Source organism: Cervus canadensis, chromosome 22 (genome assembly GCF_019320065.1).
Source record: "Cervus canadensis isolate Bull #8, Minnesota chromosome 22, ASM1932006v1, whole genome shotgun sequence".
NCBI lineage: Eukaryota > Metazoa > Chordata > Mammalia > Artiodactyla > Cervidae > Cervus > Cervus canadensis.
Window position 1 is genome coordinate 7952886 of NC_057407.1, and position 27998 is coordinate 7980883.

The 27998-nt window shown below is 58.9% G+C and overlaps 1 protein-coding gene and 1 long non-coding RNA gene across 9 annotated transcripts; one reads left to right on the plus strand and one right to left on the minus strand.

Annotated features, from left to right (window-relative positions):
• On the minus strand, positions 1-6096 carry LOC122424809. 2 transcript variants are annotated; one of them, XR_006264559.1, is made up of 3 exons: positions 6001-6096; positions 1873-1970; positions 1-137 (listed from the first exon to the last, which is right to left on the minus strand). It is a non-coding gene; the product is annotated as an uncharacterized LOC122424809 (long non-coding RNA). The 2 variants fall into 2 exon arrangements; XR_006264560.1 differs by having other exon boundaries at positions 1-141.
• PTH1R (parathyroid hormone 1 receptor) lies at positions 2712-27998 on the plus strand. Of its 7 annotated transcripts, none has more exons than XM_043443000.1 (15): positions 2712-2789; positions 5023-5080; positions 7413-7535; positions 20086-20220; positions 21823-21933; positions 22044-22162; positions 22337-22431; positions 22627-22819; positions 23252-23405; positions 24955-25015; positions 25348-25414; positions 25797-25891; positions 26538-26679; positions 26787-26828; positions 27477-27998. In XM_043443000.1, the coding sequence occupies exons 2-15, from the start codon at positions 5023-5025 to the stop codon at positions 27852-27854; spliced, it is 1773 nt and encodes a 590-aa protein (XP_043298935.1). In that variant the 5' UTR covers positions 2712-2789; the 3' UTR covers positions 27855-27998. The 7 variants fall into 7 exon arrangements, with proteins under 7 accessions (XP_043298935.1, XP_043298938.1, XP_043298941.1 ...); XM_043443003.1 differs by lacking the exon at positions 2712-2789 and adding an exon at positions 18137-18239 and having other exon boundaries at positions 5056-5080; XM_043443002.1 differs by lacking the exons at positions 2712-2789; positions 5023-5080 and adding exons at positions 6239-6385; positions 18137-18239.

Consider the following 27998-nt stretch of genomic DNA (forward strand, 5'->3'; position numbering starts at 1 on the left):
TGATTAAGCAGAGTGGGAGGATCGCATGGTGGGGCTCTTGATGTGAACCACCCCTCCTGATCTGTGAGTGAGCAGACCTTAGGACCACATCTCTCAGCGACCCATCTAGTCCCCACGTTTCCACTTCTCATGAAGATCTGCCTTTGAATAGATGAGGAAGACAGCGCTGGAGACGACCAGGGCCTCTCTCCAACCTGGAGGGCTGCACACCCATGCCCACCTTGCCAGGGTGTGGCTTGTGGACAACCCAAGTGCAGGCGTGGGGTCCTCACCAGGAAGTCAGCTCTGGTTTGGGCCACCACAGAGTCAGGCTTGCCTTGAAGGCCATATGCTTGGAGGACATGCTCTGGGGAGCCTGGTCCAAGGGAACACAGCCATGAAGACCCCTCCGACTTCCCCAAATGCTCCACAGTACACGTGGGCAGAAACCGTTATCCCAAGGCAAAACTCTGGAAGCCGAGGCATGTCTGGGTCCCTCATGGCCATCCCCAACTTTGCCTCCCTCACGCCCCACCTGCTGCCCACAGCCTCCAGCAGGTCTGGGGGCGGCAGCCAGGCCTGGCGTCCAGGCACTGTGCACCTCAGGGAGCCCCAAAGGGTTTATGGGGCTCCCAATGAATGGGCCTGTTGAGCTCAGAGGGGGCCGGGCCCGAGTAAACATGACTGGGTCTGAGCTGCCATTCTCCCCCTGCCTCCTTCCTCAGGACCCGGGACCAAAATACGACTTCCTGTCCCCGGAGCTGAGGGCTAGACTCGCCCCTCAGAACCCTGGGCTGGGGCCCACTGGAGGAATACGGCCTGACCTGCACAGGCAAGCCCCCAAGGCTGATGGGGGGGAACCTCAGGTATTCAGCTTCCCAGGTCTGTATCCAGGACCCGAGGGCTTGGGCACTTTATGTGGCCCATTCAGGCCTTGAACTGCCCATCTGCTAATGACACATTGAGAAACTGAGGCCACGAATAGGATCCACAGGTCAGAATAGAACAGGCACTGAGCCCTAGCCTCTTGCTTCCCTGGCCAGGGAGGATGGGAGCAGAGTGTGTGTGTGTGGGCTCAGAGGAGGAGGAGACTCCAAGTGGGGAAAGCTCAGGGCACTGGGAAGTTTGAGACAGAGGACACAGCAGGGTTTCCCCCCTGAACACAGCTGCCCGCTGACCTGTAAAAGCTGAAGTCGGCCCCCCACCCCTCCAGTGGCCTTAGTCACAGAATGGTCTCCTTGCCCTGGGATACCCCTTGCAGTCAGACACTGGGAGTTGCCCAGGCCAGGAGCAGGAACCCTGTAAGTTCCCGTAAGAACCCTGTTTGTCATAGTCTCGCTATGCGCCCCTGGCCAGTCCAAGTCTCCTCTCTAAGTTTCATTTTTTTTCTTTTTTTTCGGCATGCCGGATCTTAGTTCCCCAACCAGGGATTGAACCCACGCCCCCTGCAGTGGCAGTGCAGAGTCTTACCCACTGGGCCACCAGGGAAGTCCCTCCAAGCCTCATTTTTCCCTGCCTGGAGACCAGGTATTGACAAGCTCCCCACCCCTCTTTCCAGCCTGTGAACTAGAAAGTTACTTTAGAAACTATACAGTGTGCTATCCTCCTACCCAGGAGCCTGGAAGACCCGGGGAGAGGTCGCGGCTGAGGTGGGGGGGCCCTAGGAACATGCCCCAGCCACTAGGGGTGGTTCCGGGCCAGTCGCCTCACGTGCTAAGCACTGGGGGTTGTGGCTGGAATGTGTGGAGCAGCAGCTACCACGTGAATCATTACACCTCGTCAGGCTGAGCCTGAGACTTCCAGACTCAAACCAGCTCAGACTGGGCTCCGGCAGAAGGGCAGCCTCTGAGCCCCGAGGTGAAGTTCCAGGATCTTGCATGGTCTCCTCCTCACCATCTTCACCCTTAGCATCCAGGTCCAGCACTGGTTTTGCTACAGCTCATTCCGCAGAACCACAGAAAGAGGTCATCTGTCCACCATCCCTCTGTGACCTGCAACAACAGAAGCAGGCCCTGAGCCTTGTTGGGGGGTGGCTTGGAGACCGGGGGCAGGGGGGGTGGCAGGGGCGAGTGGGAGTGAGCAGCCTGTCAGGGCTTCCTGGCTGATTTCACATCAGGAGCCCATGTTCCAGTGAGTAAAGAGTCGGATAGAGAGAGGGAGGCGTGGGTCTGCAGGGATCAAGGCAAGGGCTGGGTAGAATGAGGGTCCCCATCTCTCCTAGCTGGGGGACACTGGATGCCCAGTGCTTGGAGGGCAGGCTTTCCCAGCCTCAATTTTCCTGCTTATGACCTGGGTTTGAACCACCCTGGGCCATCACCTGATTTCTCCAGGTGTCCAACACTTGAATGAAGTCACTCATAGGGGTTGTGCTCATATTTCATGGAGGCCTGAAATTTCTGAGATGTGGAAAAGGCTGGAAGGGGCAGGCAGGGGGTACACAGGAGCAGACAGAAGGACAGCTAGTCAGAGGAAGGCTTGGCAGGGCAAGGAGAAGACCACTGAGGCACACACACACCTGAGGGGCTGAACTGGCCTGGGCACCTGAACACTGATTTGCTTGGACCTGCCTCTGCTCCTTGACCAGGGGTCTGGGACAAAGTCCTAGGCTGGTGCAGAGTTTGGTAAAAAAATAATTAATTTTTTTTTTCAAGTGAAAGCTCTGACTCAGGCCTTTTCCTGCTCCGAACAGGAACATCCTTGCTTAGGCCTGAACCGCAGAAGCCGCTCAGGGCTATCCACGGCCTTCCCATGGCCAATTTGAGTCTGTTCTGTGGCTCCAGGCCCTACTTGGACAGTCTTGTGGGTTCCAGGTGAGTGGGGTGCAGGGGAGCCCTGGGACTTGAGTGTAGCTGGAAGAGGGGAGGCTCGGGGCCCCTCATTTGGTTAGTGTGTGTGTCCCTGTGCCCGCGGGGCAGATGAGGTATGCCTACTAGGGGATACCTACAGCTCTGGTGTTACTGCAGCAGGTGGCTGTGATCATGTGACCAGAAGGGACAGAAATCCCACAACTACAGCCGCCTGCCCCAGGAGTATTCTCTGCTTGGGACAGGGCAGCCCAGTCCCCTGTGTCCCAGCTTCCTGCCATTTGCCTCCCTGAGAAGTGAGAAAGCGAGGCCTCCTGCTGCAAGGGGAGGGGGCTGCCCAGCCAGCTGCCTGGGAGCCTCCAGTGACTCATCCGGGTGGGGGGTGTTTATGAGCAGCCGAAATGGCTGTAAAAGTGGCACCTCGGCTCACTTATGGCCTGGCCATCCCCTCCCCAGCCAGCCCCTTGCATTGAACAGCTTCCAGAGGGGCCTAGGAACCTGGAAAGAGGTCTGGGATTGAGGCCTGGTGGAGGCTCAGCCTGGGGTCAGGGTTCAATCAGGGGTTAGAGATCAGACTGGGATAAGGATGCAGGGGTAAGGCGTGGGGGTTGAGCTAACTCTGGGGTCAGGGCTGAGGTTGGGATTCAGGCTGACTTTGGGGCTAGGGTTGAGGGGAGGAAAGATGGGGGTAGGGGTGCTGTCTGTGGGCTAATTCTCCCAGATAGCCTCCAGGCTAGGGCAAGGGGTTTTCTGAGGGAGTGAGGCCAGGCTGCAGAGGTCTCAGAGAGCCTTTGTTTTTCCTGTTTGAGTCTGGTGCCCACTCTGGCCCCAGGGTCTGTGTACCTTGGCCGGAGCCCTACTCATGGTGGCAGGGGCAGCAGCAGAGGCCTGTGAGCCCAGGGCTGCTGAACCGGAGTCCGGCCCCAGTTCTGAGCTCTGGACCGCCTTAGCCCCTCCTCCTAGGCCCCAGCCAGGGGGCCAAAGAGGGGGGTCCCTATGGGGACTTATACCCACTCGCCACCCCCAACCAGGTCTTTCCAGACACCATTGAAACTGACCTGAAACTGACCAGAAACTGACCCTGGGGCCCTGGGGCTTGCCTGTCAAAAAGGGTGGGCTGTGCTCTGCCAGGCATTAGGGCGCTACCAGTTAATGTGTGACACCCCCCACCCCCATGGTGGCACTTTAACCAGAGGCCTGGGGCTGATTTAGGGGGTCAGAGGCCCCACCCACAGTGGTGGAATGTCCAGCAGAAGTCTGGACTGAGGCACATGAGTTATAGCTAAGGAAACTCCCTTAAGGGGCCCAGAGCCCATTAGATCCTTCTCTGCAGCCCTATCCATAGCCCGTCCTGGTCCTCCCAAGCACAAATACTGTTTGCTTCTCAATCTCAAGGTTGCTGGTGTCAGATCTGAGAAGGACCCCGCTGCTCTACCCCTCAGTGCCTCCAATCCCTCCATGAATGTTCTTTTCCTATCATCAAGGGCTGTGGGTCATCCAGTCATAAAACTTGGGATCAAATTTCTTAGAAACAGAGACATAAAACTTCTCTGAAGAACCTCAACTGTTTTGAGGTGCCTGCTCTGGGCACCTGAGCCTCTCTGTTCCTGTTCCAAAAGAGCCCATGCATCATAGGGAGCAGCCCCCAAACCAGAGCGGCTTCACCCTCCCCAATAACGGAAGAGACAGAGACGCAAGGAGACAGAAATGGCCTTTATGTCAGGCAAAGAAGTATGATCCTGGAAGAGCAAACTACAAAGGCAGACGCAGGGGAGTGAGCACAGAAAGAGGGCCAGGAGTCTAGTGAACTAGAGAGTCACCTTTGGAGGAAACTGCCTCCAACAGCACAGTCCTTAAACACCAGGACGAGAAACTTGAGGGTAGTGGGCATGGAAGAGAGTATGGCCATAGAAATGTGAAGGAGACCGCTGTGGGTACAGTCTGGGAGATGGGTGAGTTTGAGCAGACGGAGGGACGGGTTGCCAGGCAAGTTGGCTGCAACTGGATTCCAGTAGCCTTAGGGCTTGTGCACTCCTTCACCTTAAAGAAAGGGGCCGACCCTGAGACATGGGGCCGGTCTGAGGGCTCTGAGGAGCTCGATTTCCACAGGCTGAGCCTGGAGAGCCCTCAGAGTCCACGGGTATCTGGGAAACCCAGAGAGCTATCCACCCTCCGAGGCACTAAAACAGTAAAGTCAAAAGTGCCCTTTGAATCAGCTGGTCAGCTTCCCATTTTACAGATGAGGAAACTGAGGCTCAGACAGCAGGAGAGTCATCGTGCCCAGGATTACACAACTGGTAAGTGGGTGAGCTGGGGTTGCCACTTAGGGTCCCGACAGTCACATTAGCTTCCTCCTGAAGATCCCTAAAGCCCTCTGCTTCAGGCATCCGCCGGCCTTCCCTGCACCTCAGCTTCTCCACCAGATACTTCGAGGTCGTAGGTTTGGGGTCCAAGGCCCCCTCCGCTGAGCCCGACTCTCCGGGGCTGGGCGGGTGCACGTAAGCCCGGCCCCCGCCTGCCCCCAGCCCCCAAAACCTCCTCCGGCCCTTTTCCCAAGTCGAGGGTCCCCAGTGCGCCAGAGCCGGCCAAGAGCTTTTGGGGGTATGAAAGGGTGGGGGAGAGAGGCGGAGCCTCACGGTGGGGGGCTCAGCTGAGTCTAGGGTCTTGCAGCTTTTAGCCGCCCGGGGTGGAGTCAGGGGCGGAGCTACAGGGGCCCGGCCGGTGTCTGGATGGGTCTAGATTAGGAGAGACCCGGACCGGGGAGAGAAACTGGAGAGGGAGGGAGAGGGGTGTGAGGCCAGAGACGCGGGCAGGGACGGGGGCGGGCCTAGGGAACAGCACACCGACCCACTCGGGAGCTTCCTGAGCTGGGGGTCCGGGAGAGGGCGGGGCGGGCGGGAGGGCGGCGGCGGCGGCGGAGCCAGGCTCTGGGGCTGGCGGCCGAGCAGCCTCCCCGGGGATCCCGGTCCAGCCTGAGCGGGAGTCCCGCGGGCGGACAGACAGCGCTGCAGCCGGGGGCCCGCGGGGTACCGCCCGTGAAGAGGGCCTGTTTGAGCGGCTGAGGGCCCCTATTCACCGGCCCGGGCCGGACGATCAGAAAAAAAAATAAATAACGTCTGTGCCTTCCCGGAGAGGAAAATGAAGCGGCGGCAGCGGCTCGCGCCACGTTCTTGGGCCCCGATGTCAGAGCTCCCAGCCCCGTCCCCTGCACACTCACATCCCGCCGCTGTGCGACCCCTGGCCGCGGCCTCTAGAGAATCGTCCCGAAGCAGGGGCCGCGGGCTCCGCTCCGCACACCCGCGTCGGAGACGGCGGAGGGGAGCGGGGGGCGGAGAGGCCCAGGGAGGGCGCGGGGGAGGGAAGAGGCGCCCGGGCCGCGGGGGGAGGGGGAGCGGCAGACGCCGAGGCGAGGGACGCGCGCGGCGGGCGGCGGCTCTGAGCGGCGGCCGGGCGGGGGGCGCTGGAGGCTAGGCCGGCCAGGGGGGGATCCCAAGAGCTCCATGAAGTCCCCCCGGGGCCGCGGACGGGGCGCTGTCCTGGGGAGGCTGTCGGGGGATCCCCGACACCCATGGCTAGGCGGGGGCCGCGGCGGCGCGCTCGGAGTAAGTCGGGGTTGAGGGCCAGCAGCGAGGGGAGGGGGCTGGAGGTGGGGAGGGTAGACTCTCGGCCCGACCGGGGCGGGCGGGCTGGTTTGTCTCGGGTTCATCGGCGCCTCTTCCGAGCCCCGTGGAGCCGTCAGCCCCGCGCCGCTCGGCTCCGTGGCTTTTTTGGAAACTTGCAAATGTTTTCGTAGAGAGAAAAGGGGGAGGGGAAGGAAGGAGCGAGGGAGTGACCGAAACGGAGCTCGGGGCTGCTGGAGGAACGGAGGCCAAGGCCGGGGGAGCTAGAGATGGACTGACAGACAGGCAGACAGACCGAGCGTCCCGGCCGCAGGCGCGCTCTAGCGGCGCGGGCGCAGGCGGGGCTCCGGCCGAGGATGGAGAGGGAGTTGCCGGAGCCCGCCGCCGACTGGATGGGGTTCAGAGGGGGCCGAGGGGCGAGGAGCTGGCGGCCTGATCCTCGAAGGGTTCAGCGTCGTTGCAAAGTTGGGCTAGAGTACCCAAGCTGCACGCCCCGAGCTGCGCAAAACGCGCCCCCCGCCCCGCCCCCCGACTTGCGCTAGCAGCGGAGCTAAAAATAACAGTCCCGTTGGCCCCCCGCAGACCGCGACCCCAACCCCTCCCCCGACCCCTCCCCCCACTGGGCGTGGGGGCAAAGCCACAGCTCCCAGTTCCCCAAAAGAAAAAAAAAAGGAAAGAAAGAAAAGGCGGCGCGGGGTGGGGGGGCGGGGGGCGGGCCGGGGGCGGGGGGCCCGGCCATATGGATGTGATTTCTCCGCTCGGAGGCAGACGGGCAGCTCCGCAGCTCTCGGCGCCCGCCCGCCGCCCGCCGCCCGCCCGGCCCCCGGCTGCCTCCCTTCCTCCCTCCCTCTCTCTCCTTTGCGCTCGCTCGCTAGCCCTCCGCGCATGGGCCCCGCGCCGGGCCCCGGGGCCTCGGGCCGCCGGGCCTCCGGGGTCCCCTAGGCCGTGGCGTGGGCGGGGCAGCCCGGCCTGACGCAGCTCTGTACCCCACCACCACCACCACCACCAGGGCCGGCGGCGGCGGCTGCCCCGAGGGACGGGGCCCTAGGCGGTGGCGATGGGGGCCGCCCGGATCGCGCCCGGCCTGGCGCTCTTGCTCTGCTGCCCGGTGCTCAGCTCCGCATACGCGCTGGTAAGTCACCCGCTCACACTCCTGAACAGGCTCCGGGCTTGCTCTGGGGTCCCTGGAGGGGGGATGTGTGTCCAGGGCTCAGAGGCTTGAGTTCCCACCAATAATCTGAACTTTGCGTGGGGGTCCCCTCCAGCCCGGCATCCTTGGTGCCTGCTGTCTCTGGGATGTCTGGACACTGGGCTGCAGATTGCCAATAAGGTTTCCTTATTTCTGAAGCCTGGGGTTGGGGTCCCAGGTCTGGAAATCTGTGTTTGGGGTTCTCCTGTCTTCTGCTTCTAAGAGCATCTCTGCTCTGTGTCTCTCTTGAAGATGACAGTGTGATCTAGCAGAAGACTGGGCTTTGGCCCTGACGTTGGATCCCGCAGACTTTGCTCTGGGGGCCTGTGTTTTCTGCAAGTTTTGTTTGCAATCTGGGACACAGGGCTGTTGGAATGAGGTCAGGGGGTAGGGTTCAGGGACCCCCTCCAGTTTGCACCATTGCACGCACACACACATGCTTGCACTCATGTCCAGCTTCACCCAGACTGGAAGATGTCTGCCCAGGGAGGCGGGTATGGTGTGGTATATGGAGGAGGATGGAGGTCCCCTGAAGGAGACTGACCTCACAAAACACTCCCACAAGAGAAACTCGATCGGGTGCGTGAGGAGACCCATGCTGTACCCTCCTGAGAGCAGAGGCCAAGAAGGGACCAGAGGGAGAACTGACAGAATAGGAGATGAGGTTAGACAGAAGAGAGAGACAGAGACAAAGAGGATGGGAGTGAGACCTCCCCAGCCGGAGGAGTAGATAGACCAAGAATAGCAAAGAAAAATAGGGAGAGACTGGCAGGGGCTGAGAGCTGGAGGCACGAAGCGCGAGTACCCTCCTCATTCTGGGCCAGGTCTGGGATGATTTCCTGGGGCGTCAGTCGGATCCCACAGCAGCCCTGTCTTGGGGGACCAGCCGTTGCTGAGGAGACTGTCCGCCTGTGCATCTGACTTCAAGGCCCCGGTTTCTCCCCCTCACCTCCCAGGTGCGGGTATTTGCCTTCTAGAGAGACAGGCGGGCGGCCCATTCCTGCCCGGCTCCCTGTCCACGGGGAGCCCCAGGCGGGAAGGCGGGAGCTCTTCGATTCCTCCAGTTCTGCCAAAGCCTGTGTAACCTTGTGCAATCCTTCTCCCCGCCTCAGTTTCCCTATCTGTAAAAAGACACCAAGAAAGAAACATTTGCCTAAGAGTTCCGCGATCTGCAGCTGTCCTCTTCTCTGCTGGCTTTAACACATCCCATTCACTGTTGCCCATACCCACACAGCATGGTACCCCAAAGCCAGAGACATCACCCCATACAAGGATTTGTTGATGAGGAAACTGAGGTTCAGAGATGATCAGCACCCTGGGCAGGTGTGCTGCAAAACCCTGGTGAATGCCAGGCTCCGGAACTATTTCCCAGCCTCCCCTCGGGCCAGGGTCACCTTTCCCAGGGCCCCTTCCAAGGTGTGTGAGCATAACCACTGTGCAGAGCCAGCCAGCGTGGTCTGTGGACATGCATGTGTGCAAGCGACTGTTGAGGAATAGACGGGGTCATGGGCGTGGGTGACCTGTGAGTGTATCTGTGTCTCCAAGAGGGGCACAGTGGGACTCGGAGAGTGGTATTCTCTGGGTCTGTGTGAGTGCGAATGTCCGAGTCCTTGTGTGAGCTCACGGGTGTCTGAGGCTGTAAGTCTGCACGTGACTTGCAGGAGCATGGTTGTGCATACGTGTGTGTTGTGTATTTGTGATCACACTTGCACCCAGGTCTGTTTTTTTTTTTCTTGTTTTTATTGAATAAATGCTTCTGTAGTGCTGTCTACTTACCAAACACTGTTCTAAGCACTTTACAATATTAGCTAGTTCAATCTTTCCAACAACCCTCTGAGAAAGGGTTCTGTTATTGTCTCCTTTAACTGACCTTCACACAACTGATAATGACCATTATTTGTTGCGTCTCCACCATGGTCAAGCCCTGTGCCTCTATGAGGGACCCATGGGGACCCACACTGATTTCCAGGGAAGCTGAGGCACATGCAAAGAATTTGCCTGGCTGAGCCCTGGCCCAAGGCTGAGGGTAGGGAAAGAGAAAGGATGCCAGGGCTGGGACCTTATTGGAACATCCCTGGCTGGCACACAGGACATGAGCACATTGAACCTTCCCTGGCTCTGGGGATAGAGGATATGGCCCGAGGGTTCCCCCAACAGCCTGTGGGCCCCCTGGGCTCAGCTGGAGCCAGCAAGAAACTCAGTCTGCCTACATCCTCTCCTACATCCAGTGGATGTCACTTCATCCTCAGCGGATAGCTTCCCATCACCAAACCTACATGCTGCCCACCCAACTGGCCCCAGTCCAGGGACCTCACAGTTGCAGGACCAAAAGGTCTTCCAGTGGGAGGATACTGGCTGTGGCCAGACTCAGCTGATCCATCTTGTACCTTCCATCTTTTCTCTGCCAGAAAAGAGTAGCTGTAAGGTTGAGGGTCAGGTGGGGTGACGTTTGGAGGAAGAGATGGGCTGGCAGATTTTGAGTGGGGGAGCGGGGAAAGGGGTGGTCTTGTCCTTGGGGATGCCTCACCCTACGGACACCCTCGGCCTGCACATTTTGAAGCGGCCAAAGGTCGGCATTGTGGGGTTGGGAGGGGCAGGCTTAGAGTGTAGAGATATGACCTCAGGGTCAGACTCAGGAGAGGTGGTGGTGGGTGGGATTCCACGGAAGCACTCCCAGCATGCTCCAGGGTCAGCTAGCCAAGGGGCTTGCTTTTATGGAAGGGGAGGAACTGACATGTATTGAACAGTGGCTGTCCCCAGATTCTGAGCTAGGAACTGTCACAAGTCTTTTCTCATTCCATCTGTTCCTCCACCCATTTTATGGGAAAGGGCCCTGAGGGTCACACAGTGGGTCTGTGCCCCAGGTTGGATTTCAACTCGGGTCTTCAAACACCTGCACTGAGCTTCTTCCTCCAAAGTAGGATGAGGGCTTGTGCTGGCAGGAGATCCCTATATCTCCCTCTGGTTTCCTTTTTCCTCTTTTTCTTTCTTCTTTCTTTCTAGTAGAATCCTTTGGCTATTTTCCTTTTATTTTCTTGTTTTAATTTCAGAACTGTACTTGAATATGTTCTTTCTTCTTGAATAGAAGATTCAAGTAATACACATTAAAGAGATGTTAACCTTGATTCCTCCCAAACTCCATTCTCCATTCTGGAGAAAAAGCTTTTTTTTAAAACAGTCTGGGTGGGAGATGTCCTCCTAGAGCTTTTTCTCCAAAAAGGCCCCTTTGGTGTCCATACAAAGTAGATAGTTTTAGTCTGTTGTTCTATGTTTGTTTTTTAATAAATGATGGCAGTTTGTAGATAAGGGCTCTGCCATATGCATTTTTCTACTTAAAGGTGTATCTTGGAGACCTTCATGTCAGTAAATATAAATCTGTCTTTTTTAATACTGCATAGTATTCCCAAAGCCTGAGATTTATTAGCAGTCCCTTGGAATATACATTTAGATCATTTCTGCATAATTTTCGAGTGTGTGTGTGTGAGAGAGAGAGAGAGATTTCAGGTGGTGGCAGAGAAGCCCATTGAAATGCCCTCCTGTGTCCTTGTGCAACCATTTCCCTGTAGGATATTTCTAGATCCTGTCATTGCTGGGTCTGAGAACATGCATATTTTTTTTTTACTTCAAGAGACATGGCCAAACAGCCCTCTAAAACGCCCGTACGGGTTTATACTCTCGGCCCTAGGAGTGACCAACAGGTCTCTAACGCATACTCCCTGTTTCAGGGGATAGTCTGAAGATTCTTTTCCTCACCTTTGCCATGGTGTCTTTTGTCATTTTAATGAGAATGACATGAAAAATGGTGTCTCTTGTCATGTTAATTTGCTAACGACCAGTGAGCCTCTGGACTTGTACATTGGTTTATGGTCCATCTTCTAAGAGCTTGCTCAGAGCCGTTACCCCTCTTTGTATGGGTTATTTGTGTCTTTTTTTTGTATTGATTTATTGAAGCTTTTTATATCACCTGCCCTTAAACACCCCTGCCCCTCCACCCGCAGCTCTGGGAGCGCCTGTGGACAGAGCAGGAGGAGGGGGCTGAACCCTCCCGGGAATTTGGGTTTTCTTCGGAATGTTTTAATGAGGCGTCAAGAGGCCTCCCCCAGATTCCTGTTGTGGGCCTTCTGGGGACACTCCCTGGTCCGGCCACCACATCAGGAAGGCAGCTCTTTCAGAAAGTCCCCAGGAAAAAGAAAGGGTGGGGTGGGGGTTTGCAGATGCCAGAAATTGTCTGCAAAATACAGTGCGACTGGGAGAGGGTGCGGAGTTTTGCTCAGATTCTCAGAGACATCAGAAACCTCCAAACCTTTCAGAACCCCCAGCTCTGGGAACCTGCCTTGTGCAGTAGTGAGACTTGGAAGGATTCTGTCTTGCTGACCACCTTATGGTCAGGCTAGTTCATACCATCCTTTTGGGTCTCGCTCCCCCAGCCCAGGTAGAGGCTGCCTGTGAAGATCCACTGGGTCCTAGCAGCCAACTCTGCCACCCCAGGCTCCATCCCACTGCCTGCCCTGAAGGCGTCCACGTTGGCCAGGATGAGAGGCGTCTCAGTGCCTCCCCCCAGCCCCTCCCAGCCCCGAACACAGGCAGCCTGTTCAGGAAGGCCAGGCGAGGGGGAGGAAAAGTCAGCACTTGTCAGCGGTGGCGTGGCGGGGCAGGAGTGTCCCCGGCAGGGAACCCGTCCCAGCCTGCTCTGGCCAGCCAGACAGACGGAGGGCAGCAAGGGGCAGGGAGCAGTCCCCAGCCAGCTGGCATGGGAGACATCGAGGGGTGCCAGCACAGGTCCCAGTAGTGGAACCTGGAGAAGAGGTGCAGGAAGGCCAGGAGGTCACCAGGGGGTCTCCTGTTAGCCAAGGTTTTCTCCTTGTGGCTTTTCTGGAGGTGCGAACTCCCCTTCCTCCTAATGTGTGAGTGAGCAGCTGTCCTCTGCCCAGTGAGAGCTGAGCGGAAGCTGCCATCACCAACAAACACCATCACCATCTGATCGCCTCCACGTCTATCTGCATCCCCAAATTACCTCTGTGGATGTTGCTCTAGGTGCTCTGCAAAGAGGCTGTTGCTTGACACAGTGGAAGATACAATCCAGAAAGGCTCCGAGGAGAACTGGCATTGAGGCTGACTCTAGCGGATCCATGCGGCGGGGCACCTCCTCCCTTCTTTCCCATGCTCTGGAGTTGCTGCTGCTTCGGTATCAAGCAGACCTTAGCTCTGCTCCTGGCCCTCTTCTTTCTAACTGTGCTCTCAGCCTCAGTGGCCGCGTTTGTAAGACGGAGTGGTGGTGGAAGGTGGAGGAGAGGTGGTTAAAGCTCCGGGGGCAGGGGTGGGTGCCAGCCTGCAGAGGGGCTGTCATGGGGTGGGAGACACTGGCCACACCCAGTGATGAACAGCAGGTAGATCTGCTTTCTCTGGAGGTGATCAAGAAGCCAGCAGCTGCCTGCCCCCCAGGGGACCAGGCTGACCCTAGGCAGAGGGATGGGTGAGATGACCCAAAAGGTCATCCTGAGGCAGGTACCATCAGTAGAGGAGCCTCTCTCCCAGAGACAGGGGTGTCAGCAGCTGAAGAAGGATCCCTTGTATTTCCTCTTTCATTTTGCCTGGAGGAGGAGAATTGTAGGCATGTCTGGGATCACAGACAGCAAATGTGTGGAATTCGGCAGTTAGGAGAGGGGCCGAGAGGAGCAGCCCTCATTTGGTCAGTGGCATGGAGCTGGCTCTCCACCATCCGCACCATCACACCTCCATCGCCAGCACCGGCCTCCACATCGCCCCGCTCCCTGTCTGCATCTCCAGCCCTACTGCCACCATCCCTGCCTTCCCAGCTCCAGTACCATCCTCCATGGGGTCGCCCTGGGAGCCGAGTTAGAAGGAGCCGCTTGCCCCCACCCCTCGGTGGGAGGGGTACTGAGCAGATGGCTTTTCTCTCCCTGTCAGCTTCTGAACTCAGGAAATGAGAAACACATCCGGGCTTCTTGACCACACATTACTCTCTTCCTGAGACAGCAGCTTCTATGTTTGTAAATAACATACTGGCTTTCAGCCCCGCTCTGCACCCTGCCTGGAGCCCCATAGATGCCAACTCTGGGCTCCCAGGCCACCTCTCTCCCTGCCTGTTCACAAACTGCAGATCATGCACATGTGTGCACCCAGGAAGGTTCCATGTGGAGCGTGGAACACGGGGCGAGTGCTGTAGCCAAGCCCTACCATGTCAGGTCAGGGGAAGTCAGCCCTAACCCAAGACCCTAGGAGGGGCTGGGAAGAGGGGGGATTCGGGACACCTGTCACCGGGGCTCAGTGACCCTATCAGTGGTGTGTATGGATTAACTGCCCCCTGGCCATGACGCAGCCCCCGGCCCCTCAGTCCTCACCAGTGAGACCCAGGATTGCACACTCTCTGGATCTAAAATGATGTAAGTCTGAGTCCTCCTTATCAGCAGCCAGGCCAAGGAGACCTGAACTCTGCAGGCAGAGAGGGGCTGGTCGGGGAGGACGCAGTGGATGGAGTGGCCAGGCCAGGAGGAGAATCAGAGCTATCAGCATTTTCTGCATCTGTCCCAGGAGATACGACCTCCTCACTCAGAGCAGAAGCAGAGTGTGGGGGGTCTGGCAGTGACCTGGAATCTTAGTGTGAGTCCACGGTGGATCCAGAAATCCACATCTGGAGTTGTTGGAATGCCTTTCACCCCCAAAGCTTGCCAGGCACACCTCAGCCTGCAGGCTGTCCTATACTCCCCCCTCCCAATCCTCCCTGGAACCCCATCCCCGGCCCATGCCCCTCACTGTGGCCCCTTGGACCCAGTCATCTACTCAATCTCCCGTCTCTCTGGGTCCCCAGCCTGTGGGCGCCCACAGTGCCCCGCAGCACAGGGGTCCTTAAGTGGACTCGGAAAGCCACGACTTGGTGATGCTGCTGACCTGGTAGCAGTGGTGGCCACCAGCTTTCCACGGGCTCCACCTCCACCAAGCTTTCCATGCAGTGCCTCATTTAACCCTCACACCAGCCCTGTTAGTTATTTATTTTTATCCTGGGCAGCACTGCACAGCTTGTGGAATCTTAGTCCTCCAACCAGGGATCAAACCCGTGCCCCCTGCAGTGGAAGTGCAGAGTCTTAACCACTGGACCACCAGGGAAGTCCCCGAAACAGCCCTCTTATTGTCCTGATTTTACAGGTGGAAAGCTGAGGCACACGGGTTAAACAACAGTACCAAAGATATAAAGCCAGTTAGTGGTGGAGGCGGGATTCAAGGTCCAGTGCTGGTGGCAGAATCTCCTTAGATGAGGAGAGGATGCAGGTGCAGGGAGACGTGACGGGCATGCCCCAGGCCGGGGTGCTGCGCTCTAAAGCAAGCGGGAATGCACTTGAGGTAGGGCTGCCCTCCGTTCCTTGGGAAAGTGCCTTCTTTAGATGTATATATATTTGGCTGCACGAGGTCTTAGTAGTGGCATGCAGGATCTTTTAGTTGTGCCCTGTGGGGTCTAGTTCCCCAACCAGGGGTCGAACCCAGATCCTCTGCATTGGAAGCAGAGTCCTAGCCACTGGACCACCCGGGAAGTCCTGAAAGTGCTTTCTTGACTGATGTGAATGCTTCTTGCTGCACTGGCAGTTCTGCTGTGATTGGGTGACAGACAAATGGGTCATACAGGTTAGGGAGGCCAGAGATGGTGCCCCCGACCTTGTGGGTGAAGGAATCTGGGGGCTTTCTGATGCCTGAAGCACATACCCTCCCCCTTCCTTGGCATCCCCAGACCCACCGGGAAATGAGAATTCAGGGCAGAGAATGTGCCTCCTCTTGGCCACAGAGAGAGTGCAGTAGGTAGAGGCTGAGCAGATGTGTTGGGCCTGTGAGAGGGTTGGGACTGAGATCCTGGTCCTCACCCAGCTGCACACCTGTCTGTCTGTCAGTCTGCCAAACGGGCAGTTTTCAACCCACGACTGCCTGCCTGCCTTTAGTCCAGGGCACCAGCTGTGACATTCAGTCACATCAGCGGGCCAGTCTGTCTGTGGAGAGGGCCGGTGTGCCAGGCTTTCCCCAAGACTGGTGGAAGTCTGTCAGCCACTCGGGAGGTTTCCGTCAGCTGGGGGAAAAGAAAAAAAGAAAAAGTATGGTGAGTATCTGTTCGTCTTGAAAGAGCTAAAGGTGGACAGAAGGAGAAGGGGTGGTGCGGAAGGGGGCTGAGGGAGGAAGAATAAGATACAGGAAAGATGGTCCTGACAGTGGTTATGGGGCTGGTGTCCATGATGGTGCTTGCGTTGCCTTTGGTGGTTATGGTGCTGGGCAGGGCGGTGATGGCAATGGTAATGCTAACACTGGAGGTAGCGGCGATGGTCGTGGTGGTCACTGCGCTGGTGGAAAAGGCACTGGTGGTGGCGATGGTCGTGATGTTCTACCAGCTGTGACGGTGCTGGTGGTGGCTATGCCGGTGTTAATAGTGGTTAGAGCTCTTGGTGGCGGTGGTATTGGTGGTGGGGGGGGATGGTTGTGTTGGTGTTGGTGGTCAAGGTGATGATGGTGCTAGCTGACAGAGGTGCCAGTTGCAATAATGGAAATGGTGGTGAAAGGGTGCTGTCGTGGGGCTGGGATCAGACCTCTCAGCAGCCTGGGTCTGCAATGCCAGAGGCACAGAGAGAACCTCGGGTTAGTCTGGGAGCTCCCTGGATTAGGGCAGACAGGAGTTGCCTCCCTCAAACCCCAGTTCTCAGGGCCACTTCTGCCCTAGGCTGCTCAGTCAAAGCTGGAGGTGGGGAAAGGGAGAGGAGCTGTAGGGGCCAGCAGCAAACACTGAGAATCTCTCCAGCCCTTCCTGGGTACTGGGTCCAGCTGAGATCTCAGGGTCCAACTCAGATGCCAGTGATACGCGTGCAAAAGCACGGATACCCACAGACATACAGGCTAATGAGCAACCCTTATCACACACTCGCAGACGCGCACACGCGGACCTTTGCCCAGAAACACCTTCAGACACTGAGGCTCACGTCCCAGATGTGCACGCTAGAGATCCCCACCTGAGAATACACAGAGACAGGGGCACACGCAAGTGCACACATCGCCAGACGGCGTGTGCGCGGCCACTCAGGGCTGTGCAGCCACGCACGCGCACGCGCGAAGACGCGCACGCGCCTCCGCTAAGTGAAACCAGCAGAACCCACGTCCGACCGAGCCAATTGGAGACTCCTTGGCTCTAGAAACCCTTGCTGCTGCCACCAAGAGACTCGGTCAATTAACTTCTCCCTGCAGCGGGCTCCCTGACCCGCCCGGCCGGCCGGCCCGCCCCCTAGCGCGGGTACCCGCCCCTTCCCCGGCCGCCGCCTCCCTCCCCCGCCTCCTCTGGGCTCTCCCGCCCTTGCAAAGCTCCGCGCAGGCTGGAGGGACCCGGCCCTGCTGGGGGACGTCTGAATGGATGCAGCTCCGCCGCTGAAGGTCTAAGAGAACCAGGCTCTGCCTTGTGGAGTCTGAGGGGTCACAGCCCAGCTCTGGGTCTGAGTGGTCTCATGGGACCCATCCCCCAGTTCTGGGACTCTGCAGGGACGCGGCCCTGTCTTGGAGGGTGAAGGTGGGGTCTGAGGGGATGCTTTAACCTCTTGTGGTCCCTCCTGGCAGTGGCGGGGCTGGGGCACAGAGTTGTTCCCAGGGCAGCTGCCTTTAACCCTCTGACTCCCAGTCCTAAGTCAGGGAAACAGAGGCTCAGAGTGAGTCCCGCCCTCACTCCCCCCTGCCATGATGCTCTCGTTTCCATCCTTAAAATACTGCCAGTGAATCTAGCGGGTGGCAGCCAGTACCCAGGGTGTGCAGTGTTGGAAGGAAAGGAAGGAAGGGCATCCTGGACAGAGGGGAGAGCAGGAATCGAGGTCTGTCCACATCATCGGAACACAGGGTCTACAGGGATGGAGGAAAGCTTCCAGATAAGTTATTGATGGGGGTGACTCCCATTCACAGCCTGCACGCGAGTGCCCTGCCCAACCCAGACCACTTGCCAGCAGTTTCTCCATCCCCTCCCTCCTGGGACCTCAAGGGTGGGAGGGGCCGAGGCACTCTCCATTCACGGGGAAAGCACTGACTGGGGAGAGGGCCAGGATGGAAATCGGTGACTCCTAAGGTCCCGAGAGCACTAGGACTTGCAGGAATCCAGGCCCCTCGTTTGTTTCCCCAGAGTTCGCCACCCCTTACCCATCCCCTCCCTACCCAGGGTCCCCAACAGACGGCAAGATCCGGTGAGCATCCATCCTGGGACATTCCATCCCTTTCCCACGCACCCTTGGGGAACAGACTGGACAGCAACTATCAGAGGCTGCCTTCTATGGGGTTACTATCGGGCAAGTGGGGGACAGCCCCCCTTCCTTTCCCTTTTTTCCCTCTGGTAGGTCAGGCCATTGCCCTCGAAGCCAAGGCTGCCTATCTGTAAAATGGAGCTACATAAGGTGGATTCCCCACATTCTTGTGTGTGTGTGTGTGTGTGTGTGTGTGTGTGTGTGTGAAGGAGTCTGGGATAGCTGTGGCGTCCGCCACTCTGTGGGGAAGTGCTGCCTGCAATCTGACCTTCCGCTCGGTAGGTGGATGCAGATGACGTCATGACCAAAGAGGAGCAGATCTTCCTGCTGCACCGTGCCCAGGCCCAGTGTGAGAAGCGGCTCAAAGAAGTCCTGCAGAGGCCAGGTGGGGGCGGGGCCGAAGGAGGGTCTGTGGGCAAGGGCAGGAGACACAGAGGGGCCAGAGGAAGGTGGGCGCCCAGCAGGCAAAAGAGGGTGGTGCCAAGAGAGGGCGGGTCCAGGTAAAGGAGGCCAGGCCACAGTGAGGACCAAAAGTGGGGTGAGTCAGGTGAATTGAAAGTCAGCAGGTTCAGAGATGCTCTGAGCCTCCCCTCCCAGGGCCGGGATAGGAGGGCATGAAGGCAGCTACAGTCTGAATCATCTCTAACACGTAGATGTGTTGAGGCCCACCAGGATCAGGAGCGCTGGAGTGGGCCAGGACTGCCTCCTAGAGGAGGGAGCAGTACCCAGTGCAGGTCCAGAAGCATGAACAGGTCTTTGAAAGAGGCCCCCCCGCAAGGCAGGGTGTCCAGGCTCAGGAGAATGGGGCTGGAGGGGAAGGAGAGTAGAGGAATACGGATGGGCATCCATGTCAGTCATGGTCACTGTCCAGTAGAGGGCTCTTGAAGGGGTATGAACGCTCCCTCCTACCAACACAGCATCTCCAGGGGACCCCGGCCACGGTCAAACTGGGAAGGGCAGTCACCTGACCTCACAGCTCCTGCCCCAGTCTCAAGCTGGTCTCTTCCTTGAGTCCATTTCCTGAAAGCGGAAACGGGGCTTCATGAGCAACCAGCCAGCCTCTGACTTCTATCTGATGAATCCCCTCGACCTGGAAGAGACCCAGACCCCACCTGATTGGCGGTGGCAAGAGCAGCTTCCTCCCCTGCACTGGCCCTCAGACCCCTCGGAGAGGGTGGTGATGTACACCCCGGATGCAATCGCACAGTGACATCCCCTGGAGCCCACAGCCCTCGCTCCCAGTCATAGGGACTCACATGGTCTCTGCTCTCAGAGTCCTGCCCACATTGGGCCCACCAGTGGCTCCCTGGTCCCCCGCCCCAGTCACATCAGGGGCTGGGAGGGTCTGAACCCAGCCCTCTTTCTGGTTGTAGAAGCCTGGAGGCACCCCCCCTCTGCTGTCTCTGTTTAACCTTGGAGGCCTTCCCTTCTCACTCCATCTCATCTTGCTACCCCCACCCTACTGATGCCCCCAGGTTTAGGTGGATTTGAAAATGGGCACAGCCACTCTATCTCAGCCCAGGGTGTCTGCAATTAGCATCCCATTGTTGCCACAAAACCTGACATGGGAGGGCCAGGAGGCTGCAGCTGAAGGTCAGATAAGGAGGAAAACTTTTCAGCGAGGAAGAGAGACCTCAGACATCAAGCAGAGGGAAAGGCCAGGTCCCATCTGAGATGGAGAGGCTCCAGGGTCCCTTGTGGAAGCTGTGGACCCCTAATTCGGGTACCCCAGGGCAGGGGTTGGGGTAGGTGGGCTCATTGGCCGTCTCTTGACATCTGTACACTCTTGCTCTTGTCTTTTATACCACCAGCTTCTAGACCCACAGGGGCGCTCTGGCCAGACTTCATTTTTTGCTCTTTAACCTCTCTGCTGACATAACCACCACGGTCTGTGCTTGCCATGCGCCCCCTGGTGGGCTTTGGCTACAAGTGCCGAATCAGACAACACTTCTGCACGCATTTACTGCTCAAACCACTAATTGATCCCACACCTGAATGGCGTTCGCTCCCCTTTGAGCCCCTTGTGACAGTCTACATGCCTCCTGATTACTTCTGTACCTGGCAAGCACTTTGCTGTTTGTAAGGCACGTCTCTACCTGTCGTCAGGCTGGGTGTCAGCAGCGCAGGGGACAACCCCCATTGTGTGGAGGGGGAGTCCGAGGCAGGAGGGGACCCTGGATCTCCTGTAGTAGCAGCATTGTTGACAGCCATAACTGCCCTGATTTCTCCAGCCGACATAATGGAATCAGACAAAGGATGGGCATCCGCGTCCACATCAGGGAAGCCCAAGAAAGAGAAGGCATCTGGGAAGCTCCACCCTGAGTCCGAGGAGGACAAGGAGGTGCCCACTGGCAGCAGGCCCCGAGGTACGTCTGTGCTTCCCTGCAACCATCTGACGGCTCTGCCACCTTCACGTGATGTCATGCTCCTCGGCTCTTGGAGGAAGGGAGGTGCTGGGAGGAGATGGAGTGGAGGGGGCAGGCAAGCTGGATGGACTTGGACCCCGAGAGGTGGGCAGAGAACTTGTCCCACATATCTCAGGGGTAGACCCTGGGTTATGGCCCCTCCCATGGAGAGAGATGACAGAGAGCCCAGGAAAGAGAGGAGCAGGGAGAGACGTGGAGACATAGAGACAGAAATAAAGAGAGGCAGGGGGAGACAGGGACCAAGAGGCACTGGTCCCCTGGGGACCAGTCCCCTGGGACGGGGACTCAATATGTCAGAGGAGGTGCATCAAGACACACAGTGGGGTGGGACAGAGGGGGGCGCAGAACAGGAAGGTGGCTGTGAAGGGGTGGGGCCAGAAGGGGGAGGAGGAGGAGGGCAGAAGAGAAGAGAGGGAGGGACATGCGGGCTGCATTGTCCCTGGGGGAGGTAAGGAGAGACAAACGTGGAACCCAGGCTGCAGCCACAGGGCCGGTTTGAACCGGCTGGGTGGGCAGCAGATTCCAGATGGGCCACATCTGGGAGGCTGTGGTCACCCTGTGGCTCCCCAGGGATCAGAGGGAATTGTAGGCCTGGCTAGGCGGGGCTGGGAATATGGTGCCCAGGACAGAGAGTCTTTCACCAAGCCAGGGTGGGTCTGGCCATCAAGGCAACCTTCCAGGGTGGCTGGAGAGTCCTGTGGTTGGAGCCCTTCAGGGGGAGAGAGGGGAGAGAAGGGAGCTGGGGGTGGGAAGTGGAAAATTCAGAGGCTGGAGTCTTTCCAAGGTCACTTAGCATCTCTGCTGTGAGGCTGGAGCCCCAAAGTGGGATGTGTCGCCCTGCCTTGAATCCCACAATTAGCACTTATGGATTTGGGGGATTATATGTCCCTCCATGAGTGGTCACCAGAGTCTGAGAGCAGGTGCTCGGGGCGGGTCTTGGGTAGTGGTGGAAGTGCATATCAATCCCAATTCCCCAGTGAAGGAACTGAAGTGCAAAGAAGGTGGACACCTGCATGAGGTGGGCAGCTCTTCAGGAGTCCAGCTGGCACTGGAAATGAGAGTTCCTGCCTCCATTCCATGGTCCTTGGGCATGGATCACTCTGGAAGCATTCTCAGCTGAAAGAGAGTTACTCTGGGACTTGCCCTTCTCCAGGGACACCTGGAAGGTGGGACCAAGAACAGAGAGAAAAGAGGGAGGCCTGGCCAGGGGCTGAGAACTTGAGGAGGGCAGGGCCCTGGTCTGTATGACCTTGGCAGATCACTCGCCTCTCTTGGCCTCTGCTAACCAATCTAGAAAATGGGGCCACTGCCAACACCCGCAAGGAGGGGCGACAGTGAATTCTACGAGGCCAGGGGGTGCAGGGCACAGTCAGGAGTAAGGGCTCAATACATTCTCTCTAGAACACTCCAAGCCTGAGTTCTCCAGTCTTCAGGCGCACCCTGAAGGAGCCAGTGACCACAGGTGTGTTTATTCCTCTGGGTCACTAACTGTGGATCTGACAGGTGTCCTCCACCTTTTTCTGTCTGTGTTTGTGGGCACAGGGCGCCCCTGCCTGCCGGAGTGGGACCACATTCTTTGCTGGCCGATGGGGGCTCCGGGGGAGGTGGTAGCCATGCCCTGTCCCGACTACATTTACGACTTCAATCACAAAGGTAAGGCAGGCTGGAGTAGGGTTGGGGACGGCGGGCACCGTCAGGACTTGGAGCTCAGGGGTTCAGGGGTTCCAGACCTGACTGCCCTGACGCCCCCTGCGGACCTGCAGGCCATGCCTACCGCCGCTGTGACCGCAATGGCAGCTGGGAGCTGGTGCCGGGGCACAACCGCACGTGGGCCAACTACAGCGAGTGCGTCAAGTTCCTGACGAATGAGACGCGCGAACGGGTGCGAGCCTTTCCCCTGTCACCTGACCCGGATCAGGCTACCCGACCACCAACCCCCCCCCGTGACCTCTGACCTAGTCCTGACTCCTCCAGCAAACGTACCTGTGCTCTCTGACCCTTAACCTGGTGCTCACCCGAGTCCCAGGGCTCTGACGGTAACTCCCCACCTGCGCAGGAGGTGTTTGACCGCCTGGGCATGATCTACACCGTGGGCTACTCCGTCTCGCTTGCATCTCTCACCGTGGCGGTCCTCATCCTGGCTTACTTTAGGTGGGCGGGGCGAGGAGTGGGGCGGGGGTCAGTGGAGAGGGGACGTGGGCGGGGCCGAGGGGAGACAGTGGGCGTGGCCAAGGGCATGGTTGGGTGGGGCCGAAGAATGGGGCCTCCCTACCCCTCCGTCTACCCCCGTCCGCCCAGCGCGCGCGCCGGTGCTCCCCACCCACCGTGCTGTCGCGCGCCCTGCAGGAGGCTGCACTGCACACGCAATTACATCCACATGCATCTGTTCCTGTCCTTCATGCTTCGCGCCGTGAGCATCTTCGTCAAGGACGCGGTTCTCTACTCGGGCACCGCCCTCGACGAGGCTGAGCGCCTCACGGAGGAAGAGCTGCGCGCCATTGCCCAGGCACCGCCCCCGCCCGCCGCCGCCGCCGGCTACGTGAGTGCCCCACTCCGGCGGCCCGCGCCCGCCCGCCCGGGGCCCCTCGCCACCGCCCGCCTCGCAGGAGCCCCACGCACCCTCGCCCTCACCTGTCTCCTGCGACCACGCGCGCGCTTCGGGCGGCTCATACCCACCCTTTGCATCCTTCCAACCCCTGTCGCCTAGGGCTTTGTGAATTCCCTCCCCGCGCATCCTGCACTTCCATCAACTCTCCTACCTCGGCCCAGGCCCCCAACCACCCCACTTCTCCATGATCCCCGCGTCCCCACCACCGTCCTGAGTGTCCTCCTGTCTTCTCAGCACACACTCCTCGGCCCCTGCCCTTAGTAGAGCTTGTCCGATCTTAGCAGCATCCCCTAGCACTGCCCGCCCTGTGTCCCTCCCAGCCCTCCCCAGATGCGCTCTGGCTAACATCAGCTGCTCTCCTAGGTGGGCTGCCGGGTGGCTGTGACCGTCTTCCTTTACTTCCTGGCCACCAACTACTACTGGATTCTGGTGGAGGGGCTGTACCTGCATAGCCTCATCTTCATGGCCTTCTTCTCAGAGAAGAAGTACCTCTGGGGCTTCACAGTCTTCGGCTGGGGTACGCAGGCACGGGACAGGGTGGGACCATGGACGGCAGGGTCAGAGAGTGCCACTGAGGGGAAGACACCCACACGGCATGTCCTGGGCTGGATGTGGGGCAGTAGATGCCCCACAGGCTGACACCACCACCCCCCCCCCGCCAGGCTCAGGGAACAGGGCTTGGCCAGAGGTTCACTTGGGGTTGGCTCAGCCTGAAGTTGGGGCTCTCCTGGAGGCAGGTTCACCTGGAGCTGAGGCTCAGGCCAGGAGAGGGAAGGGCAGGCAATTTTCAGGTCAAGACTCCACTCAGGATCAGAGCGGACCTTGGGTCAGAGGTCATCGTGGGGCTGGAGTTGGAAGGTAGTTATGCTCCTCACTGTGTCACCAGTACTGGAGCTGGGTTCCGGAACCCTCCCTCCACCGAGTCCCGTTTCTCCCCCACTCCCCACGCTGCGTGGAGCTATGTAGGCCTCTGCCACCTCATGCACAGGGTTCGTGGCCCAGAACTGCAGGCCCTGGCTCTATAGCATCCTCTGGGCTTCGACAGCCCCTCTGCAGAATGGTGGCTGGGGCTCTGCCCTCCTCCCCGACGGGCTTCGGGATCGAGTTACCGATAATTGTCCATTATTGTTGGCAGCTCCAGAGCTTGGCCGCGCTCCGGGGCAACTGGCCAGACTGCAGAGGGGCAGGCTGGGTGGGTGGAGCCCTCCCTGCATTCAGCACCTCAAGGCCCTCAGATCGATAGTCCTAGCTTCCCTGCCCCTTGGTGGACACTCTGACCTTGATGTCACCCGTGGCAAGCTCCAGAGTTGCAGGCTGATACAGGCTCTGGGGTAGAAGGTGTCCACACACAGATAGGGGAACACACAGCACTTTGTGGCACAGGGACATCACAGCTCTTTTCCTTGCCCAAACCCTGCCCCTCCCAAGGGTGCACCAGACCTAGAATGAAGTGGGAGGGGGTGGAGAGTGGGGAATGGGGCTCCTTCCTAGAGCAAAACCCACTCAGAGGTGCCACGTACCATCTGAACTGGCTCGGGCCTAGGCACACTGAGATTCCTCTGTAGCCCCTGGATCAAGAATCCTCACACTATCCAACCTCATCCATTGGGGACTTTTCAAAGCTGGGGGGATGCTGGAACAGAAAACCCCTGATTGTAAGCTCCCCTCCATAGGGAGCCCCCAGCCCAGAACAGCACCCTTTAGGAGAGGGGAGGGCAGAATGGACTGGGTGTGGATAAATTAGTGATCCCTTATTTCACCAAGTGCCCAACAGGAGTGCATGTGTGTGGTACAAAATACGGAGCCACGATGAGGGCAGAGGGCTGAACTGGGTCCTGGGGGCTGGAGCCCTGAGGGGAGGCTGCGGGGACCTCAGGGCAGCACGTGTAAGAGCGGGGCTGTGTCCCCGAGCAGCCCGTGTGCCCAGGGGGAGGGGGGTCAGGGGCAATGGGGGGCTAAGCTGGGGTCACCAGGGATGAGGGGAATGGCCCAGAAGGTGGACTGAGGAGCGAGACGTAGTGGACAGCAGCGACAGCCCCTCACACCCTGTCCCGCTCTGCCCACAGGTCTGCCTGCCATCTTCGTGGCTGTGTGGGTCGGTGTGAGAGCTACCCTGGCCAACACCGGGTAGGTCCAGGTAGACAAGGGGGCAGGAGGCTGGGACACAGGCCAGAGACACCCCTGGTACCCTATTCCTCCGAGGACCATATGAGGGGCGCCTCCTGTCCCCTGGCCCTGAGCGGCCCCGGTTCCAGGAGTTTTCAGCCCAGCTTCAAGCTGGGTGCCCACCAAAGGTCACCAGTGGCCACCGCAGAAGGGGCTCTGTGGGTGGCCTCGGGCCTGACCACATCCCCACTCCCCTGTCCTGTGCTCTGGGGCTGGGGCGTGCAGCTGATGTCAGAGCCGCCCTGGAGCCTTCTTGTGGGGAATGTGGGGGCTGACAGCCTCGATCTTCTCAGGTGCTGGGATCTCAGCTCTGGGAACAAGAAATGGATCATCCAGGTGCCCATCCTGGCCTCCATTGTGGTGAGCAGGGGGCCTCAGGGCCGGGTGGGAGTGTGGACCCTGGGTCCCAGTGATCAGCCCCTGACGGGGACCTATAGGGGCTCTCCTGGACCCCAGGGCTGGAGCCACAGGGCCGGGTGGCAGTGTGGACCCCAGGTCCCAGTGATCAGCCCCTGATGGGGACCTATAGGGGTTCCCCTGGACCCCAAGGTTAGAGCCACAATGCTAGTGAGGCAGCTGACCCCCACCCCAGTCCACACGGGGAACCAAGGACCTCAAGAGCCACCTGGGGACACACTTTGGCAGAGCAGACCGTGGGCGGGGCTGTGGGTCCCAGAGTCCTCGCCCCTCCCTGCTGGGGCTGTGGCCTCAAGACACACGCAGCCCTGCCTCCCTCCCGCAGCTCAACTTCATCCTCTTCATCAACATCGTCCGGGTTCTGGCCACCAAGCTGCGGGAGACCAACGCTGGCCGGTGTGACACGCGGCAGCAGTACCGGTGAGCCACGCCCGCCGTGCCTAGCCGCCTCAGCGCCCGGGGGTCGCTGACGCCCAGCACCACGTTCAAAAGCAGGCAGAGGCCCCAGGGCTGAGCCTGGCTCAAGGAAGGGCGCAGCTCCTGACTCCCCGGCTGGCCCTGCCGGCCGTGACGGGATCTTGCCTGGGTCCTGGGGGCACCCCCAAGCCAGCCTGGGCCACTTGCTGCCAGGCCCCTGCACCCGAGCTGGGGTCTGTGAGGGCAGCACAAACCCAGACCTCTCCTCAGAGAAGCCGGTCACAGGGAGTCTGAGAGACAGGTGGGCAGTGGGTGGGCATGAGAAGGTGGACGTTTGGCTGAAACCTGAGGAGGGTCAATGGGATGAGGAAGGGGAGCGCCAGCAGAGTGACCAGCAGGTGCAGGGACAGGGCGACATGACTTACGGTCCGCTCTGGGACACCTCAGAATCAAGGGGCCCTATTCACACTTTGCTGAGACAACAAAGTGTCACTGGCTTAGGTGAACTGGGCCGTCCCCCGCTACCCACGGCTGCCAGAGCTCCGGGCCTTTTAGTGGCTTCTGGAGCCTGGGGCTGGCAGGTCGAGGTGCACAGTGCCTGTTGAGGCCGAAGTGACTCCACCCTGACCCGCCTGCCCCACTGGCCCAGGAAGCTGCTCAAATCCACACTGGTGCTCATGCCGCTCTTCGGCGTCCACTACATCGTCTTCATGGCCACGCCGTACACCGAGGTCTCAGGGACGCTCTGGCAAGTCCAGATGCACTACGAGATGCTCTTCAACTCCTTCCAGGTATGCAGCCCTGTCTGAGGGTGGGAGGGACGGGTGGGGCGGGGGAGGCCGCTTCCACCCTCTCCGGATGCCTCTCTGGGCCCTGACCCACCACCCTCTCTCCACAGGGATTTTTTGTTGCCATCATATACTGTTTCTGCAATGGCGAGGTAAGTGGTAGGCCAGACTGGGGCAAGACGGGGAGGATGCAGGAGTTCCAGGGGCCAGGGGTAGGGTGGGGTGGGGTGGGGTGGAGGGAACTCCCTGGCGATCCAGTGGTTAGGATTCTGTGCTTCCACTGCAGGGGGCCTGGGTTCGATCACTGGTCAGGGAACTAAGGCATGCGTTGTGCCCAAAAATCTAAAAATTAAAAAAAAAATTAAAGAATAAAAAAAGGAGTGCCAGGGGCTGCCCAAGTCCTGTCCTTTCATTCTCCTGCCTGGTTCCTACTTTGTTCCTCCAAGAACATCCCCGAGAACATTCTGAAGGCAGAGAGAAGTCTTTCCAGATGATTCAGGCTCAGGATGTGTGGGCACAGTCAAGCGTTTTCTCAACCCCACGGTTGAATTGTCTGTTATCCAGTTTGAACACTCAGCCACCCTTGGGGTCATTTGAGCCTTCTACATTCTGGGTGTGTCCATTGCCTGCTGCCAGGCACCATGTTCTGAGAATGACGGGATTTTTCTTGGCCTTGAAATTTTCCAGGAATAGGGCTGAGCGTTGTTAGGGGCAGGGATGTGGGCACTGCTGGGGTTGGGGACATGTGGCAGAAGGGTTTGGGGCACACCTGACTGCTTGCCCTCCTACTGCCGCCCCAGGTACAGGCTGAGATCAAGAAATCCTGGAGCCGCTGGACACTGGCACTGGACTTCAAGCGCAAGGCACGCAGCGGGAGCAGCAGCTACAGCTACGGTCCGATGGTGTCTCACACGAGTGTGACCAACGTAGGGCCCCGCACGGGACTGGGCCTGCCCCTCAGCCCCCGCCTGCTGCCCGCGGCCACCACCAATGGCCACCCGCCGCTGCCCGGCCACACCAAGTCAGGGTCCCCGGCTCTACAGGCCACACCGCCTGCCGTGGCTGCTCCTAAGGAAGATGGATTCCTCAACGGCTCCTGCTCGGGGCTGGATGAGGAGGCCTGTGCGCCAGAGAGGCCACCTGTCCTGCTGCAGGAGGAGTGGGAGACAGTCATGTGATCAGGGACCCGAGGGTTGGACCTGTGGACGTGAGGGTGGACAGGTGGACCAAGAGACGGGTTGTTGGATGGTTGCCCACTCAGGGCTGGGGCTGGGAGGACGAAACAGGAAAAAAAAAAAAAAAAGAAGAAAAGGGAAAAGGAA